Source organism: Globicephala melas, chromosome 6, assembly GCF_963455315.2.
Source record: "Globicephala melas chromosome 6, mGloMel1.2, whole genome shotgun sequence".
NCBI classification, from domain to species: domain Eukaryota; kingdom Metazoa; phylum Chordata; class Mammalia; order Artiodactyla; family Delphinidae; genus Globicephala; species Globicephala melas.
This window is the reverse complement of record NC_083319.1, coordinates 13,051,686-13,071,858: the sequence shown is the minus strand read 5'-3', so window position 1 is coordinate 13,071,858 and position 20,173 is coordinate 13,051,686. Positions and strand designations below refer to the sequence as shown.

General features: G+C 46.0%; 1 protein-coding gene across 19 annotated transcripts in view; it reads right to left on the bottom strand.

Annotated features, from left to right (window-relative positions):
* Positions 1-20,173, bottom strand: part of TTLL11 (tubulin tyrosine ligase like 11) — a 265,307-nt gene that overhangs the window by 213,534 nt on the left and 31,600 nt on the right. For 17 of the 19 annotated variants that reach the window (XR_009564257.1, XM_060300487.1, XM_030858766.2 and 14 more), the window contains exon 2: positions 1,133-1,229. The exons of 1 other annotated variant lie outside the window; for it this stretch is intronic. Coding sequence is in view for 15 of the 18 variants with exons in the window: in XM_060300487.1 (XP_060156470.1) it covers positions 1,133-1,229 (97 nt within the window). In the remaining 3 variants the exon portion in view is untranslated. Of the gene's footprint in view, positions 1-1,132; positions 1,230-8,233; positions 8,330-20,173 lie in introns of those variants that run through there. One more of the 19 variants, XM_060300497.1, reaches the window with a different exon arrangement.

Below are 20,173 nucleotides of genomic sequence, written 5' to 3'. Positions count from 1 at the left end.
TAACTTAACCAGCCTCTTCACTTAGCCATTCAAAATAATGAATATAATCATGGCAGAAGAGGGCGGTAGAGATTAATAGTAAAACGGAAAGGTATACGATAGGGCGGAGGCTGGGAGTGGCGTGAAGGGGCATCTCGGAGTGTTGGCTGTGACACCTGTGTGGCACCGAGCCCCCCTTGCAGTCTCACTAGACAATAGTCTCACTAGACGATGCCTTCAGGTTAAAGGCAGAGGCTGTCCGCAGCTCCTGTTCCCAGTGTGGAGACTGGTGTATTTCGATTTTAAAATGGTACCTGCAAATACGATACTTAAAGAAAATGGAAGCTGCAAACCCCATTTCTGTGATACTGTCCCAGAATTTTAGTACTTCTGTTTTCCGTCTCCTGCATATTAAATAGAAATTGAAATGGTCTATTTTATTTTATTTATTTGTTTGTTTATTATTTTAGTGCAACATGCAGCTTTTATTAATGTTAGACTAACTCTGTAGGGGAAACGGTTCATTTTATTGCTTTAGGGTCCTGCTTTCTCCTTTCCCTCCAATGGGCATAAAACTAGGGCTGCCTCCGATTCGCCATCAGTAGGTGAGACAGCAGTTACGGAGGGCCTCGGTGTGCCTGGAAGGACTGCAGGAGCCGTGGGAACATCCAGAAGTGTAGGAGGCGCGGCCCCTCCCAGGACCTCACGGTCTACCTGGGCAAGCCACACACGTAGACGTATTCAGAGTCCACGTTCACTGAGTCATTGAAATGTTCCAGAAACTATGGTGAGTGCAAATGGATTATTTTTTTTTTTTTTTTTTTTTTGCCTTTTGAGAATATAGTCCCCTCATGATGCTCCCATATTATATCTGAAATCCAAAAGGTGAAAGTCATGTTCTTCCGCCGGTGGAATTAGACCGGAAGAGCCTGTCTTTTTACGTTTTGGAACCTCCAGTCTTAAAACCCTTGGTGAGTTAAGTCCTGATCACCTTGCCTCCCAAGGTCACGGCACTGAGGCAGCGTGTAGGCAGGCATTCCCAATTAAGAGCCCTCCAGTTTGATGTCTAAACACTGTTATGTTTTTGTCGAAGAGCGTACCCTGAGGCTCAGCCCTGGAAACGTTTTTAAATGTCAACAATAACAGTGGATACCTGGAAACTTGTTCACTAGACCGGAGAATATGTCACTGTCGTGAAATGAAACTCCATGCCAGTAGATGTCACAAGGCAAGCGTCGGCCAAATGGGAACTAGAAGAAAGAGGGGAAATGTGATGAATGACGGGAACAAGAAGCGCAGCTCTGGCACCGAGGGTCTCTTCTGTACAAACTCCCAGCGGCCTGGCACACATCACATGATTTAATGCTCATAATAAGCATGTGAAGTTGCTGACCTTCTTTCCCATGTTGCAAGGGAAGAAACAGATTAAGACAGGCTAAGTAACTGTCTCAGGGTCACAACCACTGAGAGGCAGAGTTCTGATTCTGCGTGGCGGGCACTGTACTAGTGACCTTACAGGCACCCTTTTGTTAGAATCCTCATAACCATCCTAGAAAGCATGATGCCCACTTCACTGATGAGAAAACTGGGGCTGAGAGGGGTAATGTAACATGCCCAAGGCTGCACAGAGCTGGAAATGGGAAAAGTCAGGAACTGAATGCAGGGCTGAATTCCAAACCATACTTCTCTTTATCTGAAGACCACAACATTCAAACCAGTCCCCCCAGAACGAGCTTTCACAATCTCTTTCTATCTCTTTCTCTCTCTTCCTCTGTCTCTTACACACACACACACACACACACACACACAGTCCACAAGGGCAGGATATATTCCCCAGTGCCTAAAATGGTTCCTGGCATTCAACAAAGACTTTTTGAATGAATGAATGAACAAACCAGGAATGGTCCTCTGACTCACGATGAGATAACCACGTTCTCTCTTCCAGGAATATGGAAATCAGAGATGCCCGGCAGCCTCTGCTGGCCCTTGCACTGGAAGTGATCAAAAGCCAGAGCCCGGCAGCTGTGCTTGGCCGTGTGCACAGCCTGACAGAGAAGCAAAGGCAGCCAGTCTGCTGAGAGAGGAGAAAGGAGCAGGTGCAGAGAGAAAAGCAGAGATGAGGCCATGTGGCCCTGGCAACACAGACTGAGTGGTCTCAGTTCCCAGGGCTTCTAGGTCCTCGGCCCAGACCCTTCTGAGCCCGGCTGTCCCTTCTGTCCTTGGATCCTGTAAGGCAGCCTCATACCCATAGAATGCATCTCCTTTGCACAAACTATAGGGTTTCAGTTACTTGCAACCAGAAAATCCCTCGCTGAGACCAAAGGGCCTGCTCTTTCTACTAGATTTTGCTGCCTCTCCACAAGTTCTGCACTTACACAATGTATTTTTAAAATGCGTAACTCAGATGACCCCCCTTAAGGGAAAAGAGTGAGGACACGTTATTTCATGTTTAGAACCTGCTTGTTAAAAGACCAAATGAAGAGAAATGTCAACACATTAAACAAAATCATCCAATTTTCCCGTCCTAAGACTAGAGTTAATCAGAATTTTTATCTGCTCCAAGTTGAGAGGGCTAAGTTCCAGTGAGAGAACACAGCATTACCAATGAAATGGTGGTGACTCAATGCTTTCCAACGATTCCAAATTAAAATGAAGGCAAACAGACTCAAGGCCTTTAAATCATTCACATTATCTCAAAACTGTGCCAAAGTGAGACATATAGTACACACTCTATTAGCATTAACAACTTCCATCTATTAAGTGCTAATATAGAGGAGGGAAAAATAACTTAACCAGGGAGGTTCCTCTAAAAAGCAGACTATCCAAGCAAAGTTTACTAAGATCCAAGTGGCTTTGCTGCCCACACTGCAGGAGCAACACGTGCTCCATGTCAGTGGATTACTGAGGACTCCTTATCACCCTTATGATCTCCTTTCAGTTCTTGGCACTTTAATGATTCCTAAATCAACCTTTCATTCAGAGCCCTTAGCTCATTCAGTTTTGAGAAACTGTCTTTTTCTAAATCAATTTATTCGGTAATTTCTTTGTGCCAGGCACTGTGCTAGGTACCGAGAACACAGAGAAACACAATTTTAAGTAGGTCCCAGGACTTCATAATCCCACGTCTTTTTAAGATCTTTTTAAAAACTGCTTAAACAGCTAACATCATGCTCAATGGTGAAAAACTGAAAGCTTTTCCTCTAATATCAGGAATGAGACAGGGCTACTCACTTTTGCCACTTCTGTGCAACACAGTATTAGAAGTTCTAGCCAGAGCCATAGGCAAGAAAAAGAAGTAAGAAGCATCCAAATTGGAAAGGAGGAAGTAAAATTATGTTTGCAGATGACATGATCTTATATGTAGAAAATCCTAAAGATCACACACACACACACACACACACACACAACCACACAAACTGTTAGAAATAATAAATGAATTCAGCAAAATTGCTGGATACAAAATCAATACAAAAAAATCAGTTATTTTTCTATATATTGACCATGAACAGTCCAAAAAGGAAATTAAGAAAACAATTCAATTTACAATAGCATCAAAAAGAATAAAATACTTAGGAATTAACCAAGGAGGCAAAGACCTGTACACTGAAAATTACAAAATGATGCCGAAAGAAATGAAAGACACACATAAATGGAAAGATATCTCATGTTCAAGGATTGGATTTCCTATTATTAAGATGTCAACACCACTCAAAGTGATATATAGAGTCAACGCAATCCCTACCAAAATTCCAGTGACCATTTTTTTTTTCTTGCAGAAATAGAAAAATCCATCCTAAAATTCATATGGAATATCAAGGGATCCCAAATAGCCAAAACAATCTTGGAAATGTCACACTTCCTGATGCCAAAACGTATAACAAAGCTACAGTAATCAAAACAGTGCATAAGATAACAATGAGATACCACTACACACCTTAGAATGGCCAAAATCCAAAACACTAACAACACCAAGCGCTGAAGAGGTTGTGGAGCAACAGGAACTCTTTGTCCGTTGCCGGTGGGATGCAAAATGGTGCAGCGACTTTGGAAGACAGTTTGGCGGTTTCTTACAAAACTAAACATACTCTTACCATATGATCCAGCAATTGTGCTCCTTGGCATTTACTCAAATTAGTTAAAAACGTATGTCCACAAAAAATCCTCCACGCAAATGTTTATAGCAGCTTTATCCATAACTGCCAAGACTTGGAGGCAACCAAGATGTCCTTCAGTAAGTGAATGAATAAATAAACTGTGGAACAGCCAGACAATGCAATTTTATTCAGCACTAAAAAGAAATGATCAAGCCACGAAAAGACGTGGAGAAATCTTAAATGTGTATTATTAAGTGAAAGAAGCCCATCTGAAAAGGCTACATACTGTATGATCCCAATTATATGACATTCTGGAAAAGGCAAAACTACAGAGACAGTACAAGGATCAGTGGTTGCCAGGGGTTAGGAGAGAGGGAGGAATAAATAGGTAAAGCACAGGTGATTTTTAGGGGAGTGAAACTACTCTACGTGATACCATAATGGTGAATACATGTCATTATACATTTGTCTAAACCCAGAGAATGTACACCACCAAAAGTGAACACTAATGAACTATGAACTTTGGGTGATAAGAATCTGCAATGTAGGTTCATTGATTTTAACAAATGTACCATTTTAGTGTACTGTTTTTTTGATAGTGCGTATGTGAGGGTAGTGATTATAAAGGAAAAACATCTCTGTTCTTTCTGCTCTATTTTGCTGTGAACTTAAAGCATCTCTAAATCATCTCTAAATCAAAAATGATAAAAATAACTTTTAAAAAACAGTATGGTACTGACGTAAAGACAGACATATAGACCAATGGAATAAGATAGAGAACCCAGAAATAAACTCTCACATATATGGTCAAATGATTTTTCAACAAGGATAACAAGACTATTCAATGGGGGAAAGACAGTCTTTTCAACAATTGGTGTTGGGAAAGTTGGACATCCACATACAAAAAATTGAAGTTGGACCCTTACCTTACACCATATACAAAAATTAACTCAAAGTGGGTCAAAGACCTAATCATAAAAGCTAAAACTATGAAACCCTTAGAAGAAAATATAGGGGATAATTTTCATGACATTGGACTTGGCAATGATTTCTTGGATATGACAACAAAAGCACAGACAACAAAAGAAAAAAATAAATAAATTGAACTTCATCAGAATTAAAATTTTTGCATCAAAGGACACTGTCAACAGAATAAAAAGGCAACCCATGGAATGGGAGAAAACATTTGAAAATCATAAATCTGATAAGGGATTAATATTCTGAATATATTTTAAAAACTACAAGTAAACAAAAACAACCCAGTTAAAAAATGGGCAAAAGGGGCTTCCCTGGTGGCGCAGTGGTTGAGAGTCTGCCTGCCGATGCAGGGGACACGGGTTCGCGCCCCGGTCCAGGAGGATCCCACGTGCCACGGAGCGGCTGGGCCCGTGAGCCATGGCCGCTGAGCCTGCACGTCCGGAGCCTGTGCTCCGCAACAGGAGAGGCCACAGCAGTGAGAGGCCCGCGTACCGCAAAAAAAAAAAATGGGCAAAGGACTTAAATAGACATTTCTGCAAAGAAGATATACAGATGGCTAATAACCACATGAAAAGATGCTCAACATCACTAATTATTAGGAAAATGCAAATCAAAACCACTTCACACCCATTAGGAAGACTATTATAAAAATAATAATAAAAAGGAAATAACAAGTGCTGATGAGGATGTAGAGAAATTGGAACCCTTGCGCATTGGTAATGTTAAAAACCACTGCGGAAAACAAAAATTATCACATGATCCAGCGATTCCTCTTCTGGGAATATACCCCAAAGAACTGAAATCAGGAATTCAAACAGATGTTGGTACACAAATGTCCATGGCAGCATTGTTCACAACAGCCAAAAAGTAGAAACACCCCAAGTGTCCACTGATTATCCATCAATAGGTAAAGAAAACGTGGAGTATACACACACTGTACTATCACTCAGCCTTAAGAAGGAATGAAGTTTTAACACCCGCTACAACATAGGTGAACCCTGAAGACATTATGCTAAGTCAAGTAAGCCAAACACAAAAGGACAAATGTTGTATGATTCCATTTCTGTGAGGTAACTGGAGTAGTCAAATTCACAAAGACAAAGTAGAATGGTGGTTTCCAGCGGCTGCGGGGAGGGAAGATGGGGAGTTATCGTTTAACGTGTACAGGGTTTCAGTTTGAGAAGATGAAAATGTTCTGGAGATGGATGGTGGTGACGGTTGCACAGCAACGTGTATTTAACGCCACTGAACTGTACACTTAAAGACGGTTAAGATGGTGAATTTTATGTTATGTATATTTTACAGTAAAACAACAGAGACGACAAAACTCTCTGCTTACACCCCGCCCCCTAGGCTAAGGGGCCACTCACGGCTCTATTCTGAGCTCTCTGGAGCCTGGAATGCTGCGTGGATTTTCACAGGGCAATTGAAAATTGACAAGTGCTTCTAAGATTCCCCAGTCCCCATTTTTCTCAAGTTCACCACCATCCTCCCAGTTACCTGGGTTCTAAGTCTTGGAATCATCTTTCCTTTTCTCTTCTTCAAACCCTTTTGGAAAAAGCACTGGATTTGGGGTCAGAAGACCTGAGAGTTCTAGACTTGTCTCTGTTCACTTACTATCTATGAGAGCTTAAGTAACCAGGACCTCTGTGTCCTTGGTACACTGAGATGAGGAAACCACCGGGTAGTGACAGGGACCAAACAAGATAATGGAAATGAAAGTGCTTTGTATGCGCCACAGAACAATACAAATCTGAGTTCAACATTAAGTGTGAGGAACCTACTTAGTGGCACAGTGTGTCTCAGGTGCCAAAGACACATGGGAACACGTCTGTCTTCATGGAGCGCACAGTCCATGGGCAGAAAGGGTTGAGTCCAAGTCACACCAGTGTATCACTACAAAGCCCGGTGAGGGCTGTGAGATGAGGCCCAGAGAGCAGGGAGAGCCCAGGGGACCGAGCACATCGGGGAAGTCAGAGAAGGGCCCCCTGAGTCAGGAGACCACGTGTCCACCAGCCCCGGGCAGCTGCAGCCGATACCTGTTGTGCCGGTGTCAACATTAATAGCGCCTCTTTTCACTTTCAAATGTATCCCAGTTCGGGCAACAAATTAAATGGTCACTTCATTCCTGGGAAGGGGCTATTAGAGCCGAGGTTGGAAGGAAGATCAGGTACAGGGTGAGGAGGAAGAGTGTTCCAGGCAGAGAGAACAAGCATGTGAAAGCCCAGACACAGGACTTAGCGGGGCCCACTGGAAACCCTGCAGGAAGGTCAAGGCGGCTGGAACACAGCAGATGAGAGGAAAGGAGTGTGGGACGGGGCTGAAGACTGAGGCAGAGGCCGCCCACGCGGGCCTGTACCCCAGTGCCCCGTGGAACAGTAGGTCAGTCCTGGGGGAAGAGGATGACTGGCTGGGCAGACTGAGTAAGAGGGACCAGAGAGAGAGTGCAAGCACGAGCCCTAACAGGCAAGGGGAACAGTGTGAATGTGGCTATGAGGTCAAGCAAGATGGGAACTTAGACGTGATGACATGGAGAGCTTCGGAGCCACTGCAGTCCTCAGTGATCACCTTGCTGATCCCTTCAGCACGTCGTACCATGCTTATAATTTGCCTGCACTGTTAAGTATTTCATGTGTAGCGCTTATGTCCCTCATAACACTACAAATTTCCAGGACCACAACAACTGGACATACTGTCTCAGGTCCCCAGTGATGTCTAACCAGGCATCCAGTGGGCTTTAGGCCCAAGGAAAATGAGAAGCATAATCCTGAGAACCCTTCTGATGCCCTCTTCCTCCCCAGTATCCCACTGGTCAGCAAGTCCTCTGGTTTATCTCCTCATTTATTTTTAAGTTTCCTCTCCTTCCTTAATCTCCAGTGCCTTAATTCGGGGCCTCCCTTCTCACTGGGATGAGGACCACACCAGCCTCCTGCTCAACCCTCCCCCTCCCCGCACCCGCAAAGTCTCCCCTTCCTGTCTACTCAACACCCAGAGGGATGTTTTTTTAAAGCTCTGACCATGTTACTCTTTCGCTTACAACTCTTCCCACGTCAAAGCTCCGAGCCTGGTCTCAAAGACACTTCCCAAACTCCCCTCTGCCGCCCCGTTTGCTTCAGGTTGGGCCATGGACACCTCGGGCACTTGCACTGTTACTGCCAGACTACTTTTGACATCAAGCGTACAGCACTTCTCTGTTTTGTGGCCTGGGTTTCTGCATGCCATTCCTTTCGCCTGGGATCTTCTGACTCAGCTGGACCATCCATGAAGCTGTCTCACCAGCTCTCCCTTCTCTGGGGCCTCCATCACTTACACCCTTCACAGGTCATTCAGCAGCAGCTCATCTGTCAGTCTGCTTTCCCACTCGTGGACTCTGAAAATGAAGACACCTTCCTAAACTTGTGTATCTCTAACACCAAGCCAGAGACTTTATTTTTAACCTTTGTGAGGTCAAGAATCACTTTGAGATCCTCTCCAGGAAAACACACATACGCACAAAATTTTCCATGTGATTTTAGGAGAATTCAAAGACTCCCTGAAGCCCCTAGTTGTTCACAGACACCATTGTTAGCAACACCTGCAGCGTGTTTCATGAATGAACACTTGAATAAATGGACCTGTGAACAGCAGCTACTCAAATACACTTTCATCACCGTCATCATTAAAGTTAGCATTTAGGCGATGCTTATTTCCATGTCTCGCATTATTTCCATGTCTATGTTAAACTCTTTATATATATTACCTCATTTAATCCTCACAACAACCTCATGAGAAGGGGTTTCCTATTAACCTACTTACAGATGAAGAAACCAAAGTTTGGAGAGATTAAATAACTCTCCCAAGGACACAGAGCTGGTAGGGGCAGAGTCAGGAGCAAATCCACGTCTGTCTGTTCCCAAGGCCCAGGCTCTTAACCACTGCACACAACTGGTCTTGAACTGATCGCTATGGTGGTCATTTGTCACTCATGGACTATAGTAACTAACCTACCCTGCACCCCACATGCCACCATCTGTGCCACAAAGGAAGTTCCTCCCCTAGTGCATATAGCTGTGTGGACCCAAAATCCTTTTCCCTCTGGCCCAGAAGGACTTAAAAAAAAAGAAAAAACCTTGCAAAATAGCCAAGTTCTAATGAGCACATTCGTGCTTGAGGAACCGATATGCTGGTCACTCTTCTAACGGCTCAAAGAGCAAGTTCAAACCCTCCCGAGGGATTTTTGTAAAATGCAATTTCACATTTTGAATGCTGATGAAAGCACAATTCACGTTTCTATACTTTGGGAACGATTTTCTTCATAATGCTTCTTCGTGAACAGAAAACCTTTCAAGTGACTGGGCATAAAAGTGGCAAATAAGCTTTGATATGGGCAAACATATGTGTAAAGCTTCTTCGGGGGGAGATGACCCAAACTACTGCTTTAAAATGAGGGGCCCCAAACACTCAGGGGAGGGGGACACAAGGAAGGTGTAGCAGCCAGAGCGACACGCTTGGACTAGGAAGACCCTGGCTCAAGTCCCTCACCCACCACACCCCTCCCAGAGACCTTGACACGCTGACCTTGCCCCTCTAAGCCTCAGCAGCTCATCTACGATGGAGGAAAATGGCCACAGTAAAACCTGTCTACCTCCCTGGGCTGTTATGTAGACTGAGGTAATGCCTGGGAAGGCACTTTGTCAACAGTCAGTTGCTGTTATATGGGACAGTTATTATTTTTAATGTCCAAGGAAATCACCCCAATGAGTAACTTCAATAAAAAAGATGCCAACCAAACATCAAGCATCAGTAGGACAGCTCCTGAATAAGAACACCAGCACCACAGTGGGCCTGTGCTTGGGAAACCTTCCACGATGCCCTTAAGCAGAGTTAATAGATTTCTCTGCACTTTGTGGATGCCTGTGGTCCAGCCGCTGCCTTGTAGGGTGTTTATGGTTACATGACTGCCTCCCCACCCAACAGAATGCTTCAGGGTAGAGATATTTTACTCTTCTTTCTACCCTCTCCCCAACCTACCCACTGGTGGGAAGCAGTCTCTAAGATGGTCTCCACTGATCCCTGCCTCCTGGAATTCATACCCTGTGTAGTCTCCTCCCACACCATCACAGGCTTGATCTATGTGACCAGTAGCAACAGCAGAAGTAAGGGAATGTCACTTCCGAAGCGCATCTTTATACAAAGACTGTGCCCTCCTCTCTCTCTCTCTCGATCTCTGTCTCTCTGTCTCTCTCTCCTATTCTTCTCTTTCTCATTATCACTCATTTTGAGGAAGTCCAGGGAGAGGTAAGAAATCAAAGCCTCCTGTCAGGGCTTCCCTGGTGGCGCAGTGGTTAAGAATCCGCCTGCCAGCGCAGAGGACAATGGTTCGAGCCCTGGTCTGGGAAGATCCCACATGCCTCGGGGCAACTAAGCCCGTGCGCCACAACTACTAAGCCTGCGCTCTAGAGCCCACTGGCCACAACTACTGGAGCCCGTGCTCCGCAACAAGAGAGGCCACTGCAGTGAGAAGCCCGCACTCCACAACGAAGAGTAGCTCCCACTGACCACAACTAGAGAAAGCCCGCGCACAGCAACGAAGACCCAAAACGCAGCCCAAAAAAAGCCTCCTGCCAACAGCCATGTGAGCGAGCTAATTGGATCCTTCAGCCTCAGTCAAGTCTTCAGAGACTACGGTTCTGGCTGACAGCTTGATTACAGCTTCATGAGAGGCCTGAGCCAGAACCCCTTTAAGCCACTCTCAGATTCCTAACCCTCAGAAACTGTGTGACATAGATGTGTGTTATTATAAGATGCTGAACTGGGGGGACTTTGTTACGCAGCAATAGATAATGAATACACCATTCCAGTTTTAGAACAGGGTCCAAGAGAAAGGAAGCATTTGGAGAATGAAGTAATTTAAGACTCGTATAACCTTACAATGAATACTTACTGTTTACTGAGCACTTCATTATGTGCCAGGTATCTTACAGATATGCCTCCATTTTGACATGCAAAAATACAATCCCTTTGCTAATAAGTGGCAAACCCAGAATCTGAAGCCATGTTGGTCTATTTTCAAAGATTGTGCTCTTTCAACTCCACTATGCTGGATGGATGGATAGATGGATTAATCTATGAAAAACAACTGAGCACATACATCTATTAAAAAATGAGTTGTGATTAACACTTCAAGGAAGAATGGAGCACAGAAGGGTCCAAAGAAGGCCAGTTAAGACAATGAAAGGACTGAGCAATTGCCCTTCAAGGACAGACTGAAAATTTAGCACTCTTTTCTTCAATCGAGAAAGCAAGCCGATGGTGAAAATTCTGGTGGAAACCCACCAAATCCTGAAGGGTGTGCCCAGATGGAACACGGTTCTATTTGCCAAGTATGAGCGTATCAAAAGAAGGGGAGCCCCTTTTAAGCCTGAGAGAGGGAGACCAGCTCAGTCCTCTTCTCTGCTGCTCACATCCCAGCTAACAGCATCGCTCTCCTCCCAGACAGACGACAAGAGACCCAACTGAAGGGCCACGGGGAGATTCCAGGCTCCCTCCTGCCAGTGGAAAATGTGGCTGATGAGAAAAGGCCTCCCTGTGCTGGTGAGGGACCTGCCAGCTTCCTGATGGCAGCATCTTTGGATGGGGCTGCGGGGAAAGCCCACACGTGGGGCAACTCCAAGCCTGTTTCCTCAGTGGGAACAATCATGGCAATGTGATTGGGTTATTAGATGGATTAATAATGTGTTTAGCACTGTGCCTGGCACACAATGCCTGGCACACAGTAGGTGTTTTTCAAAAGCTAGTTTCCTTCTTTTCTTCCATCCTTTCCCATCACCCTTTCCCATACCTATTGGCTGGTAAGATATTACCCAAAGGAGCTGGTGGACAGGGGTGTTCTCTAGGACTAGCCCAAGGTTAAATGTGCATACGTTAGCTCGGAGCATTTAGAGCCATGCAGGCCTTCCTGTGTGTGCATCTAACTCTAGCGAAAGCCTGTACATGCACAAAAGCTCCTTGACTCGAGTTCAGGAACCTGGATTCAAATCTCAGGCCTGGTAACTACCAAGGGCCTTAGTTTCATCACCTGAGAGAGGACTAGCAAACCCTCCCTCACAGGAGGTATGGTAAAGATGAAAAACAACCCCGTAAGTGAAAGGATGCTTGTGAACAGCCTGGCACATAGTAGGAGCTAAATTAATCCAGTTTAGAATATTGAGAGCGGGCTGCTTAGATTGTTCGTCACCTAATTAAGTCCCCTGGTGAGAAGGGCAGAGAGGAAGAGTCCCCAGTCTTCCCCGATGGTAGAGAAAGCAGAGGCTGGCCCTGCACAAATCCGCTTCTTGAAAAACAAGTGAATCAGACATAGCTCCAGGAATGCGGGAGCCAGCCTGCGGGTAGAGGCAGATCGGTAACAGATAAACACGTTCTGTGTGACAAAGTGCTGTGTCAGAGCCCAGAAGGAGCAACTGCCCCTGCTCCAGGTGAGGGAAGTTTAACCAAGCAGGGTCCATTTGAGCTGGGTGTGAAGTTGTTGTTGTTGCCAGGCAGAGATGAAGAGAAAGAGAAGTGCGTGCCAGGGAGGGCGTCTGGGAGACCGCAGAGTGCCCGCAGCCCAGGGTCAGTAGAGAGACAGAGCTGGAGAGGTCCACACGGCCCAACTGATCGTGAGGGGCTCACAGCGCAGGCTGAGGAGCTTGAACTCGATTCTGCAGGTGGAAGAGAGCCCAGGAAGTGCTCAAGCAGGGCTGTGCAGACCCTGCTAGGAGGGAGAATGGAGGGGAGGTGGAGAGAGACTGAGGGCAGCCAGACCCGAGAGGGAGCCAAGGCTGGGAGAAAGGGGATGGGGTGGGGGGATGACCCAGCCGAGAGGAAAAGGATGCTCTGGAAGTAGGGGTGGGGGAAGGCACGGGGGAGTGAGAGCACGTCAGCGTTTCTAAGAGGGAGAACTGCTCTGACAGCCCCTGCACTTTGAAGGAGACCCGTGTCCTGTGCCCGCGTGGGCTGACATTCCTGTCTCACCCACTCCGCGCTCCTGGTTGTTGGAGACTCTGACTGGAGAGGATCCCGCAGGGATAACTAGCACTCTGGGGAGACTTCTACTTTAAAGAGGCGCCGTCTGGCTCCAGTGGGTTTCCAGGGAAGACGATAATTACTCATCCTCTAATAGAGCCAATAAATACAGCAAGGGGATAAGTAATTAACAACCTTCTGCTGGGAAGCAGCAATTCTTGTGATCTATGAAGTTTCTTTTCCTGTTCACTTCTTTGTTACTGCAAATATGATACTCCCGGTAAGCGTGCCATGTGTTGTTCGCTGAGTTAATCACCAAAGCATGTTGTATTTTTTATTAAATCCATTCATTATAATTGACTCACATGAATTAAAGCTGGAGGAGCTGCAGTGAGGGCTGTCGTCCACCTTTGCTTCTGCTTCTGATCATAATACTTTTAATGAGATCAAAATGGTTACCATGGGGCTTCCCTGGTGGCGCAGTGGTGGAGAGTCCGCCTGCCGATGCAGGGGACACGGGTTCGTGCCCTGATCCGGGAAGATCCCACATGGCGCGGAGCGGCTGGGCCCGTGAGCCATGGCCGCTGAGCCTGGAGCCTGTGCTCCGCCACGGGAGAGGCCACGACAGTGAGAGGCCCGCGTACCGCAAAAAAAAAAAAAAAAAAGGTTACCAAACAACTTAACCACAGAAAAAAGGCCCAAGTTAGCAGGAGGAAACGACAACCTTAGCCCTTTCATAATCTCCTTGCCCCATAGCAACCTCCTCCAGTTATTTATTCTGGTGTCTGATTTCCCACCCGTAAAGAACCTTAATTAGTGGTAATTATATTAGGCAAAGGAAAAAGAAAAACTTCACAAACTTCTAAAGTGATTTACTTCTTGGCTTGCAGTTTTAATTAAAATTCCAGTTTATTTAGCAAATAGCTCTGAAAAGATCAGATACCAATTCAGCATGATTTTCTTTTTCCACTTTCCAATTCAAAAGGGTGACACAAACAACAAAATAACCACCTCCGTCCCATCATAATTCAGCTGATGGAAAAGAGCTCCCACAACAATTATAAATTAACTCCATTATGCTTTGCAAAATTCTCCATAGTAATCTCCCTGCTCGCTACTCCTTCACTGCGAGTAAATGGTATCAATTCACCACCAGGCCTCAGACTACCCAGTCTCTTCCACACCAAAACTTCAAATGTGTTTATTAACTGGAATGGAAACAAAGCAAATCAGGTCGGCTGATTCCAGCAGCACATTCCAGCAGCACTTCCTCCCACCCGGGATACCAAACTTTTCCCAAAGTTGCTTCTGACAGCTCTTAGGGCTGCTCATCCCCAGTTGACCAGCTACCCAGGCCAGTTCAATACTTTCCACAGTGGCAACCCCCACCAGAAAGCCGGTCTAAAGGCACCACGTCTAGCTGAAATATCAATTCATTCAACATACAAGCAAGTCATGCCTTTGAGCCGGGTGACACACTCAGGGGATGCTGAGAGGTGCCACATTATGGGAGCAGAGGGTTAGTGGTAGGAGACCAAGTTGGAGAGTGAAAACAAGAAGACAAAGGATGCAGTCCTTACCTTCAGGGAGCTCGCAGTGCAGCGGCTGAGTCCGACCCATGAACAGATCATTGTAATGCCTACAGCCACATCTTACACAGCATCTACGATACGCCTGTGTCAGAGCTAAGCCCCTTCCTCACACTGTCACTTTTAATCTCCACACAACCTGGTGAATAGCAGTGTATCCCCATTTCACAGAGCAGGCAACTGAGGCTCAGAGAGCTGACTCTTGGTGAGAAAGAGAGCAGTTGCCAGACTAGACAGGGAAAGGACTTCCCACGGGAGGAAGCAACAGCATATGCAAAGACCTAGCAAAGAGCAGCCGGTAGCCTGGAGATCCAGTCCTCCTGTCTGTGGACACCAGCTTGCTGAGCCACCTTGGGCATTACTGGATCTCTTGGGCCTGTTTCCCTGTTTGCCACATACAGGGTATTTCCTATTCTGTAAATCTACAAGGGCCTGCTCTTCTTTTCCAACAACTGACTATGACTTGGGCTAACCCTAAAGCACCCACTGCTGTCTTAATAATGTACCCAAGGGACAAAGAAGTTTCCCAGAGGACTTACTTGCCCCCTAAACTCATTTGTTCCTCCTGACCCACAAAACCAGCCTGTAAACTCCCAGAGACATGCCACTGCCCTGAGAGCTTTGAGTCGTACCATCACACGTTACTAAGAAGAATTAATATAACTGTACCGATAATTTCTATAATAATAAAAATTGTAACTACTATTTACTGAATTTATATTATGTGCTGCATGCTTTATGTGTGCTATCTCAATTCACCCTCACAACAGCACTCTCAAATAGGTAGACATACTGCCATTCCATTTTACAGAAGAGGAAACTGAGGCTCAGAGCAATTAGATAACTCAGTCTCTGGGAGTGCATCCAATAAGTGATAGAGCAAGGACAGAATCCAGCCCCGTTAAGTCTTCAGTCCCCAGAGAACTAAGCCTGGAAGAAATGAATAAGGTTCCTTTAACAAGCATAAGTTTCCAGTGACAAGGAGGTGTATATGAAGGCTGCTGTGTGCAGGGAAGGTGCAGGGGAGGGGCCGGAGTCGGGGAGTTGGCCCCGCTAGGAGCTCTCCATAGTGCTGAAATGCCTCTGCTAAAGTACTCTGACTCACAGCACCTTCCACCTGGGCGCCCCTGCTTGTCCTAACCCTCACCTCTTGGTTTCAGTGCCCGGTAGGGTATTGATGGAATAGAGTGAATGAAAGTGGGAGCACACCTGGGAGAGAAACAGCTAACTTTTAGAAGTAGTGAGCTTGAACGGATGACGGTACATCTAATTGGAACTATCCTACAAGGGATTAGAAATACAGGAGTGGGAATGGAGAGAAGTCAAAGCAGGAGGTGCAAATTCGTGAGTCACAAAAGAGAGAACTGAAGAAAGACTGAGTGCGTTTTTGGAATGGTTGCTGAGAAAGAAAAGCAAAGGTCCAGGAGCAGAGAGGGAAGAGGACTCTTCCTAGCAGTCCTGGACAGTGGGTACCAGGAACAAATAACTAAACTCTCCAACCCCGAAACTGCACTGAAATGTGTTCAGAGAGGGCAGAATTGTGTTGCCTGTAGGTTTGAACCTGTGAATAAATAATTACCACCACTCCTCACTCCTCCCCCATACGCCCTAAAAAAGAAAGAGGGAATGACAAAGTAGTAAAAGGAAAAATAGAAAATAGCCTGCCATATGGTCACATGATTCTTTTTTTTTTTTTGGCTGCGTTGGGTCTTCGTTACTAGGCACAGGCTTTCTCTAGTTGCGGCGAGCAGGGGCCACTCTTCATTGAGGTGCGCAGGCTTCTCATTGCGGTGCGCAGGCTTCTCATTGCGGTGGCTTCTCTTGTTGCAGAGCACGGGCTCTTGGCGTGCGGGCTTCAGTAGTTGCAGCACGCAGGCTCAGTAGTTGCGGCACGCGGGCCCTAGAGCGTGCAGGCTTCAGTAGTTATAGCTTGCGGGCTCTAGAGCGCAGGCTCAGAAGTTGTGGCGCATGGGCTTAGTTGCTCCGCAGGCGTGTGGGATCTTCCCGGACCAGGGATCAAACCCGTGTCCCCTGCATTGGCAGGCGGATTCTTAACCACCGGGTCACCACGGAAGTCCCATACCCACTCTTACCTGAAGTAAAATGGCTCCTTATAAATTTGAGAGGTCACACAGAAAGACCCTGAGCCTCTCTTTGGCCTTTCAGACCACTGATCCTAAAGGCTTGCATGATGGGATATTTATAAGCACATCTCTCCCCCTACTGGCAAAAGAGATACTAGAAAAGCACATTTATTCTATGGCTCCATCCTCACTTCTACCCTCCTACACACCTTACATAAGAATAGTTATCCTCTTTTATTAACTTAGTCTTTCATTCAAGTATCAGTGCAACTTATGCATCAACTCGATGTCAGGCACTGGGAATTCAGGTAAGAACAAGGCACAGCCTCTGTCCTTGGAAGTTGTAAATAAATCACAGTGCAAAGTGGCAAATGCTCCAGCAGATGAGGGTCGAAGGGCTATGAGAGCATGAAGCAGGGTGTGAATTATCCTCCTGGGGAGAAAGCTGTGGTTTGGTAAAAACTTGAAAGATGAGCTGGAACTTGCCAAGCCCAGAAGCCAGGAAGGTAGTCTAGGCTGGAGGAGCCCCGTGTGCAAAGGCATGGGAGCATGAGGGAGCACGCTTAGAAGTCTCTCCAGGGCAAGAAAAACATCTTAATTATCTCTGAATTCCAGGTGCCTAGCCCAGTGCCTGGGAAGGAGTGGCACGTAATAGATGCTGGAGGAACGGATGGCATGTAGTCCAGTGAGGAGGAATAGAGCATGACTGTGGGAAGGGAAATTGAATGGAACCAGAATCTATAAACCTCAAAACAAATCTTGATGTGAAACTGCTCAGCATACAGCACGTGCGTGCAGACTTTGGTCATTCATTTCTCCAGCCCAAGGCTTGATAATAATCAACATGTCTGTCTCTCCATAGGTGTGGGAAAGGACCTGCAAGCCCTCGACATGGGCCAGTTCAAGAGGGATGGGCTAGTTCACAGCTAGAGGCCACCTTACTGCTTAGAATTTTAAAAGGAATTATCAGCAATAACAATCTAAATGTGATGGGAGATGGGGGGATATATGAGGATCCTTTATCAAATTTTGGCATCTCCTTCTGTCTCTTATGTTGAGCTGTATTGTCAAGCTACAAATCTCACTTTTCACAGCTCAACACAGCCAGTAGCTGTGGCAAAAAGTCCTGCTTTCACTAGCTCCTTGAGATGAGAGCTGTTATTCCTCTTCTTAAGTATTTAAGCCACACCTTTTCATTTACTTAATGAACTCAGAACAGATTGATGGCCCAGCTCAGTTGGCAATGACAGCTGGTATTTCCCTGATGACCAGATAATTAGGCAACTGCATTAAGTATATGTCACCCTGATCAAACGACAAGGTTTATTAAGACAAAGCCAGCCTACTCACAGCTTTTGGTCAGCTTCCACAGAGCGCAGGTTTTTAAGCACTCTGGTATCAGTTTAAGCACCTCTCTATTTTCACAGTGTTATAAATCTGGTGCTTTCCCAGTGCACCCTGAAGAAACTGGGCCAGTAAAATTAGCTTTGGAAAAAATCTGTATCCTATTGCGAATAATGATTAGTAGAAATATTGTAGGATTAAGAATCAAGAGACCAAGATTCTAATTCGAATTCATTCATTCATCCACTCAACAAACATTAATTTAGTGCCTATTATATGCTAGCTACTGGGCTAAGTGCTTGGATATAACGAAACCGCCACCACCACATGCGCTGAGCATTTTCTGTGTCCAGGCACAGTTCTACAGTTCACAAAGTTATTTAACACGCCTTACAACCCTGGAGCTTTGTACTGTTATCACACCCATTTTACAGATGAGGAGAATATGCAACAGAGAAGTAAAATAATTTGCCTCCATTTTCAACCTCATGAGTGGCAGGGCCAGGGACCAACCCAGGCAGTCCGACTCCACAGACGAGTAAGATATAGTTCCAGCCTTAGAGAAGTTCAGAGTTTCTTGGAGGGATACACAGACATGTGCACTCAATGGATCTATGAGCCAGGGGAAAACTTTTCACCTCCCTTACTAGTTTTTTATTGCTGCACAAAAAAATGAACACAAACCTAGTGACTTCAGACCACAGCCATTTATTAGCTCAGAGTTCTGTAGGTCAGAGGTCCACCGTGGCTTGGCTGGGTCCTCTGCTCAGGTCATCACAGGCTGAAATCAAGGTGTGGCCAGGGTTGTGGTTCTTGTCTTGGCTCAGGGCCTTCTTCCACGCTGACTGGAAGAGTTCATCTCCTTGCCACTGGAGGACTGAGGTCCTCATTCTCCTTCTAGCTGTCAGCCGGGAACCACACTCAGCAGCTGGAAATGGCCACAGTCCTTTGCCATAGTGACCCCCATAGGCAGCTCAGAATGTGGTGTTCACTTTCTTCCAGACTAGCCGGATCGCATCTGTCGGACTTCTTCTGCCGCCAGCCGGAGAAAACTGTCTTGAAAGAGCTCGCCTAATTGGGTCAGGCCCACTGAGGGACATCTCCCTTTTGCAGCATAATGTCGCATAATCATGGGAGTGATATCTCATCATATACACAGGTCCCACCCACACTCAAAGGGCAGAGGATTATACACGTGGGAAGGTCCTTGGGGGTTATTTTAGGATTCTGTCTTTCATACTGTCTGAGTTTCACTTTCCTAGTCTGAGGCTAGAATAGATGATAACAGTACTAACTACTACTTGTATCAATAGTATAATGATTTCCAGTTAATAAAGACGTTTTCACATATATTATCCTATTTGAGCCTTACAATCCAGAGTTTGTAACCTTGCTCGGGGAGCAAGGTTAGTCTCGCTGTCTGTTGGGAAGAGGGATCCGAAGGTTAGAGGAGTTAACCTTCTCCCTGCCACGCTGTTAGGGCCTGGGAGAGCAAAGACTTAGCGCAGTCTTCCAATTCCAGCATCTGGGCTCGCTCCTCTAGCCCTTGCTGCCATGTGAGAGGACTGGATACAACTGAAGTGGAAAGAACACAAGCTTTGGAGTCAGATGGACCTGGGTTCAAATTCAAGTTCCGCCCCTTGGGAACTCTGGGGTCTTGGGCAAGTCCCTTCTTCTTTCTGGGCATCCTCATCTTTAAAGTGGGGGGAGTTGGTCTCCAAGGGCTCTTTCAGCCTCAAATCAGGACAAAACTGCTTCAACTGCATGGTGGAAGATTATTAGCTCCAGGATTCTGTTCTCTTGGTTGAGGGAGAACCTCTAACTCATCCAGGTATCCCTGTGGTTTGGGTGAAGATCTCCATTTTATTATTTTCCTAGGGCCACCATGACTTAAAACAACAGAAATTTATACTCTTACAGTCCTGGGGGCCAGAAGTCCATAAACAAGGCCCTGGCAGTGTTGGTCCCTGCGGAGGGCGCTGAGAGAGAAGCTGTACCATGCCTCTCTCCCTCTCCTGGTGGGTGCAGGCAACGCTTGGTGTTCCTTGGCTTGCAGACGTGTCATTCCAATCCCTGCCTCTGTCTTCACGTGGGCTTCACTCTGTGTGTCTCTGTGTCTTTT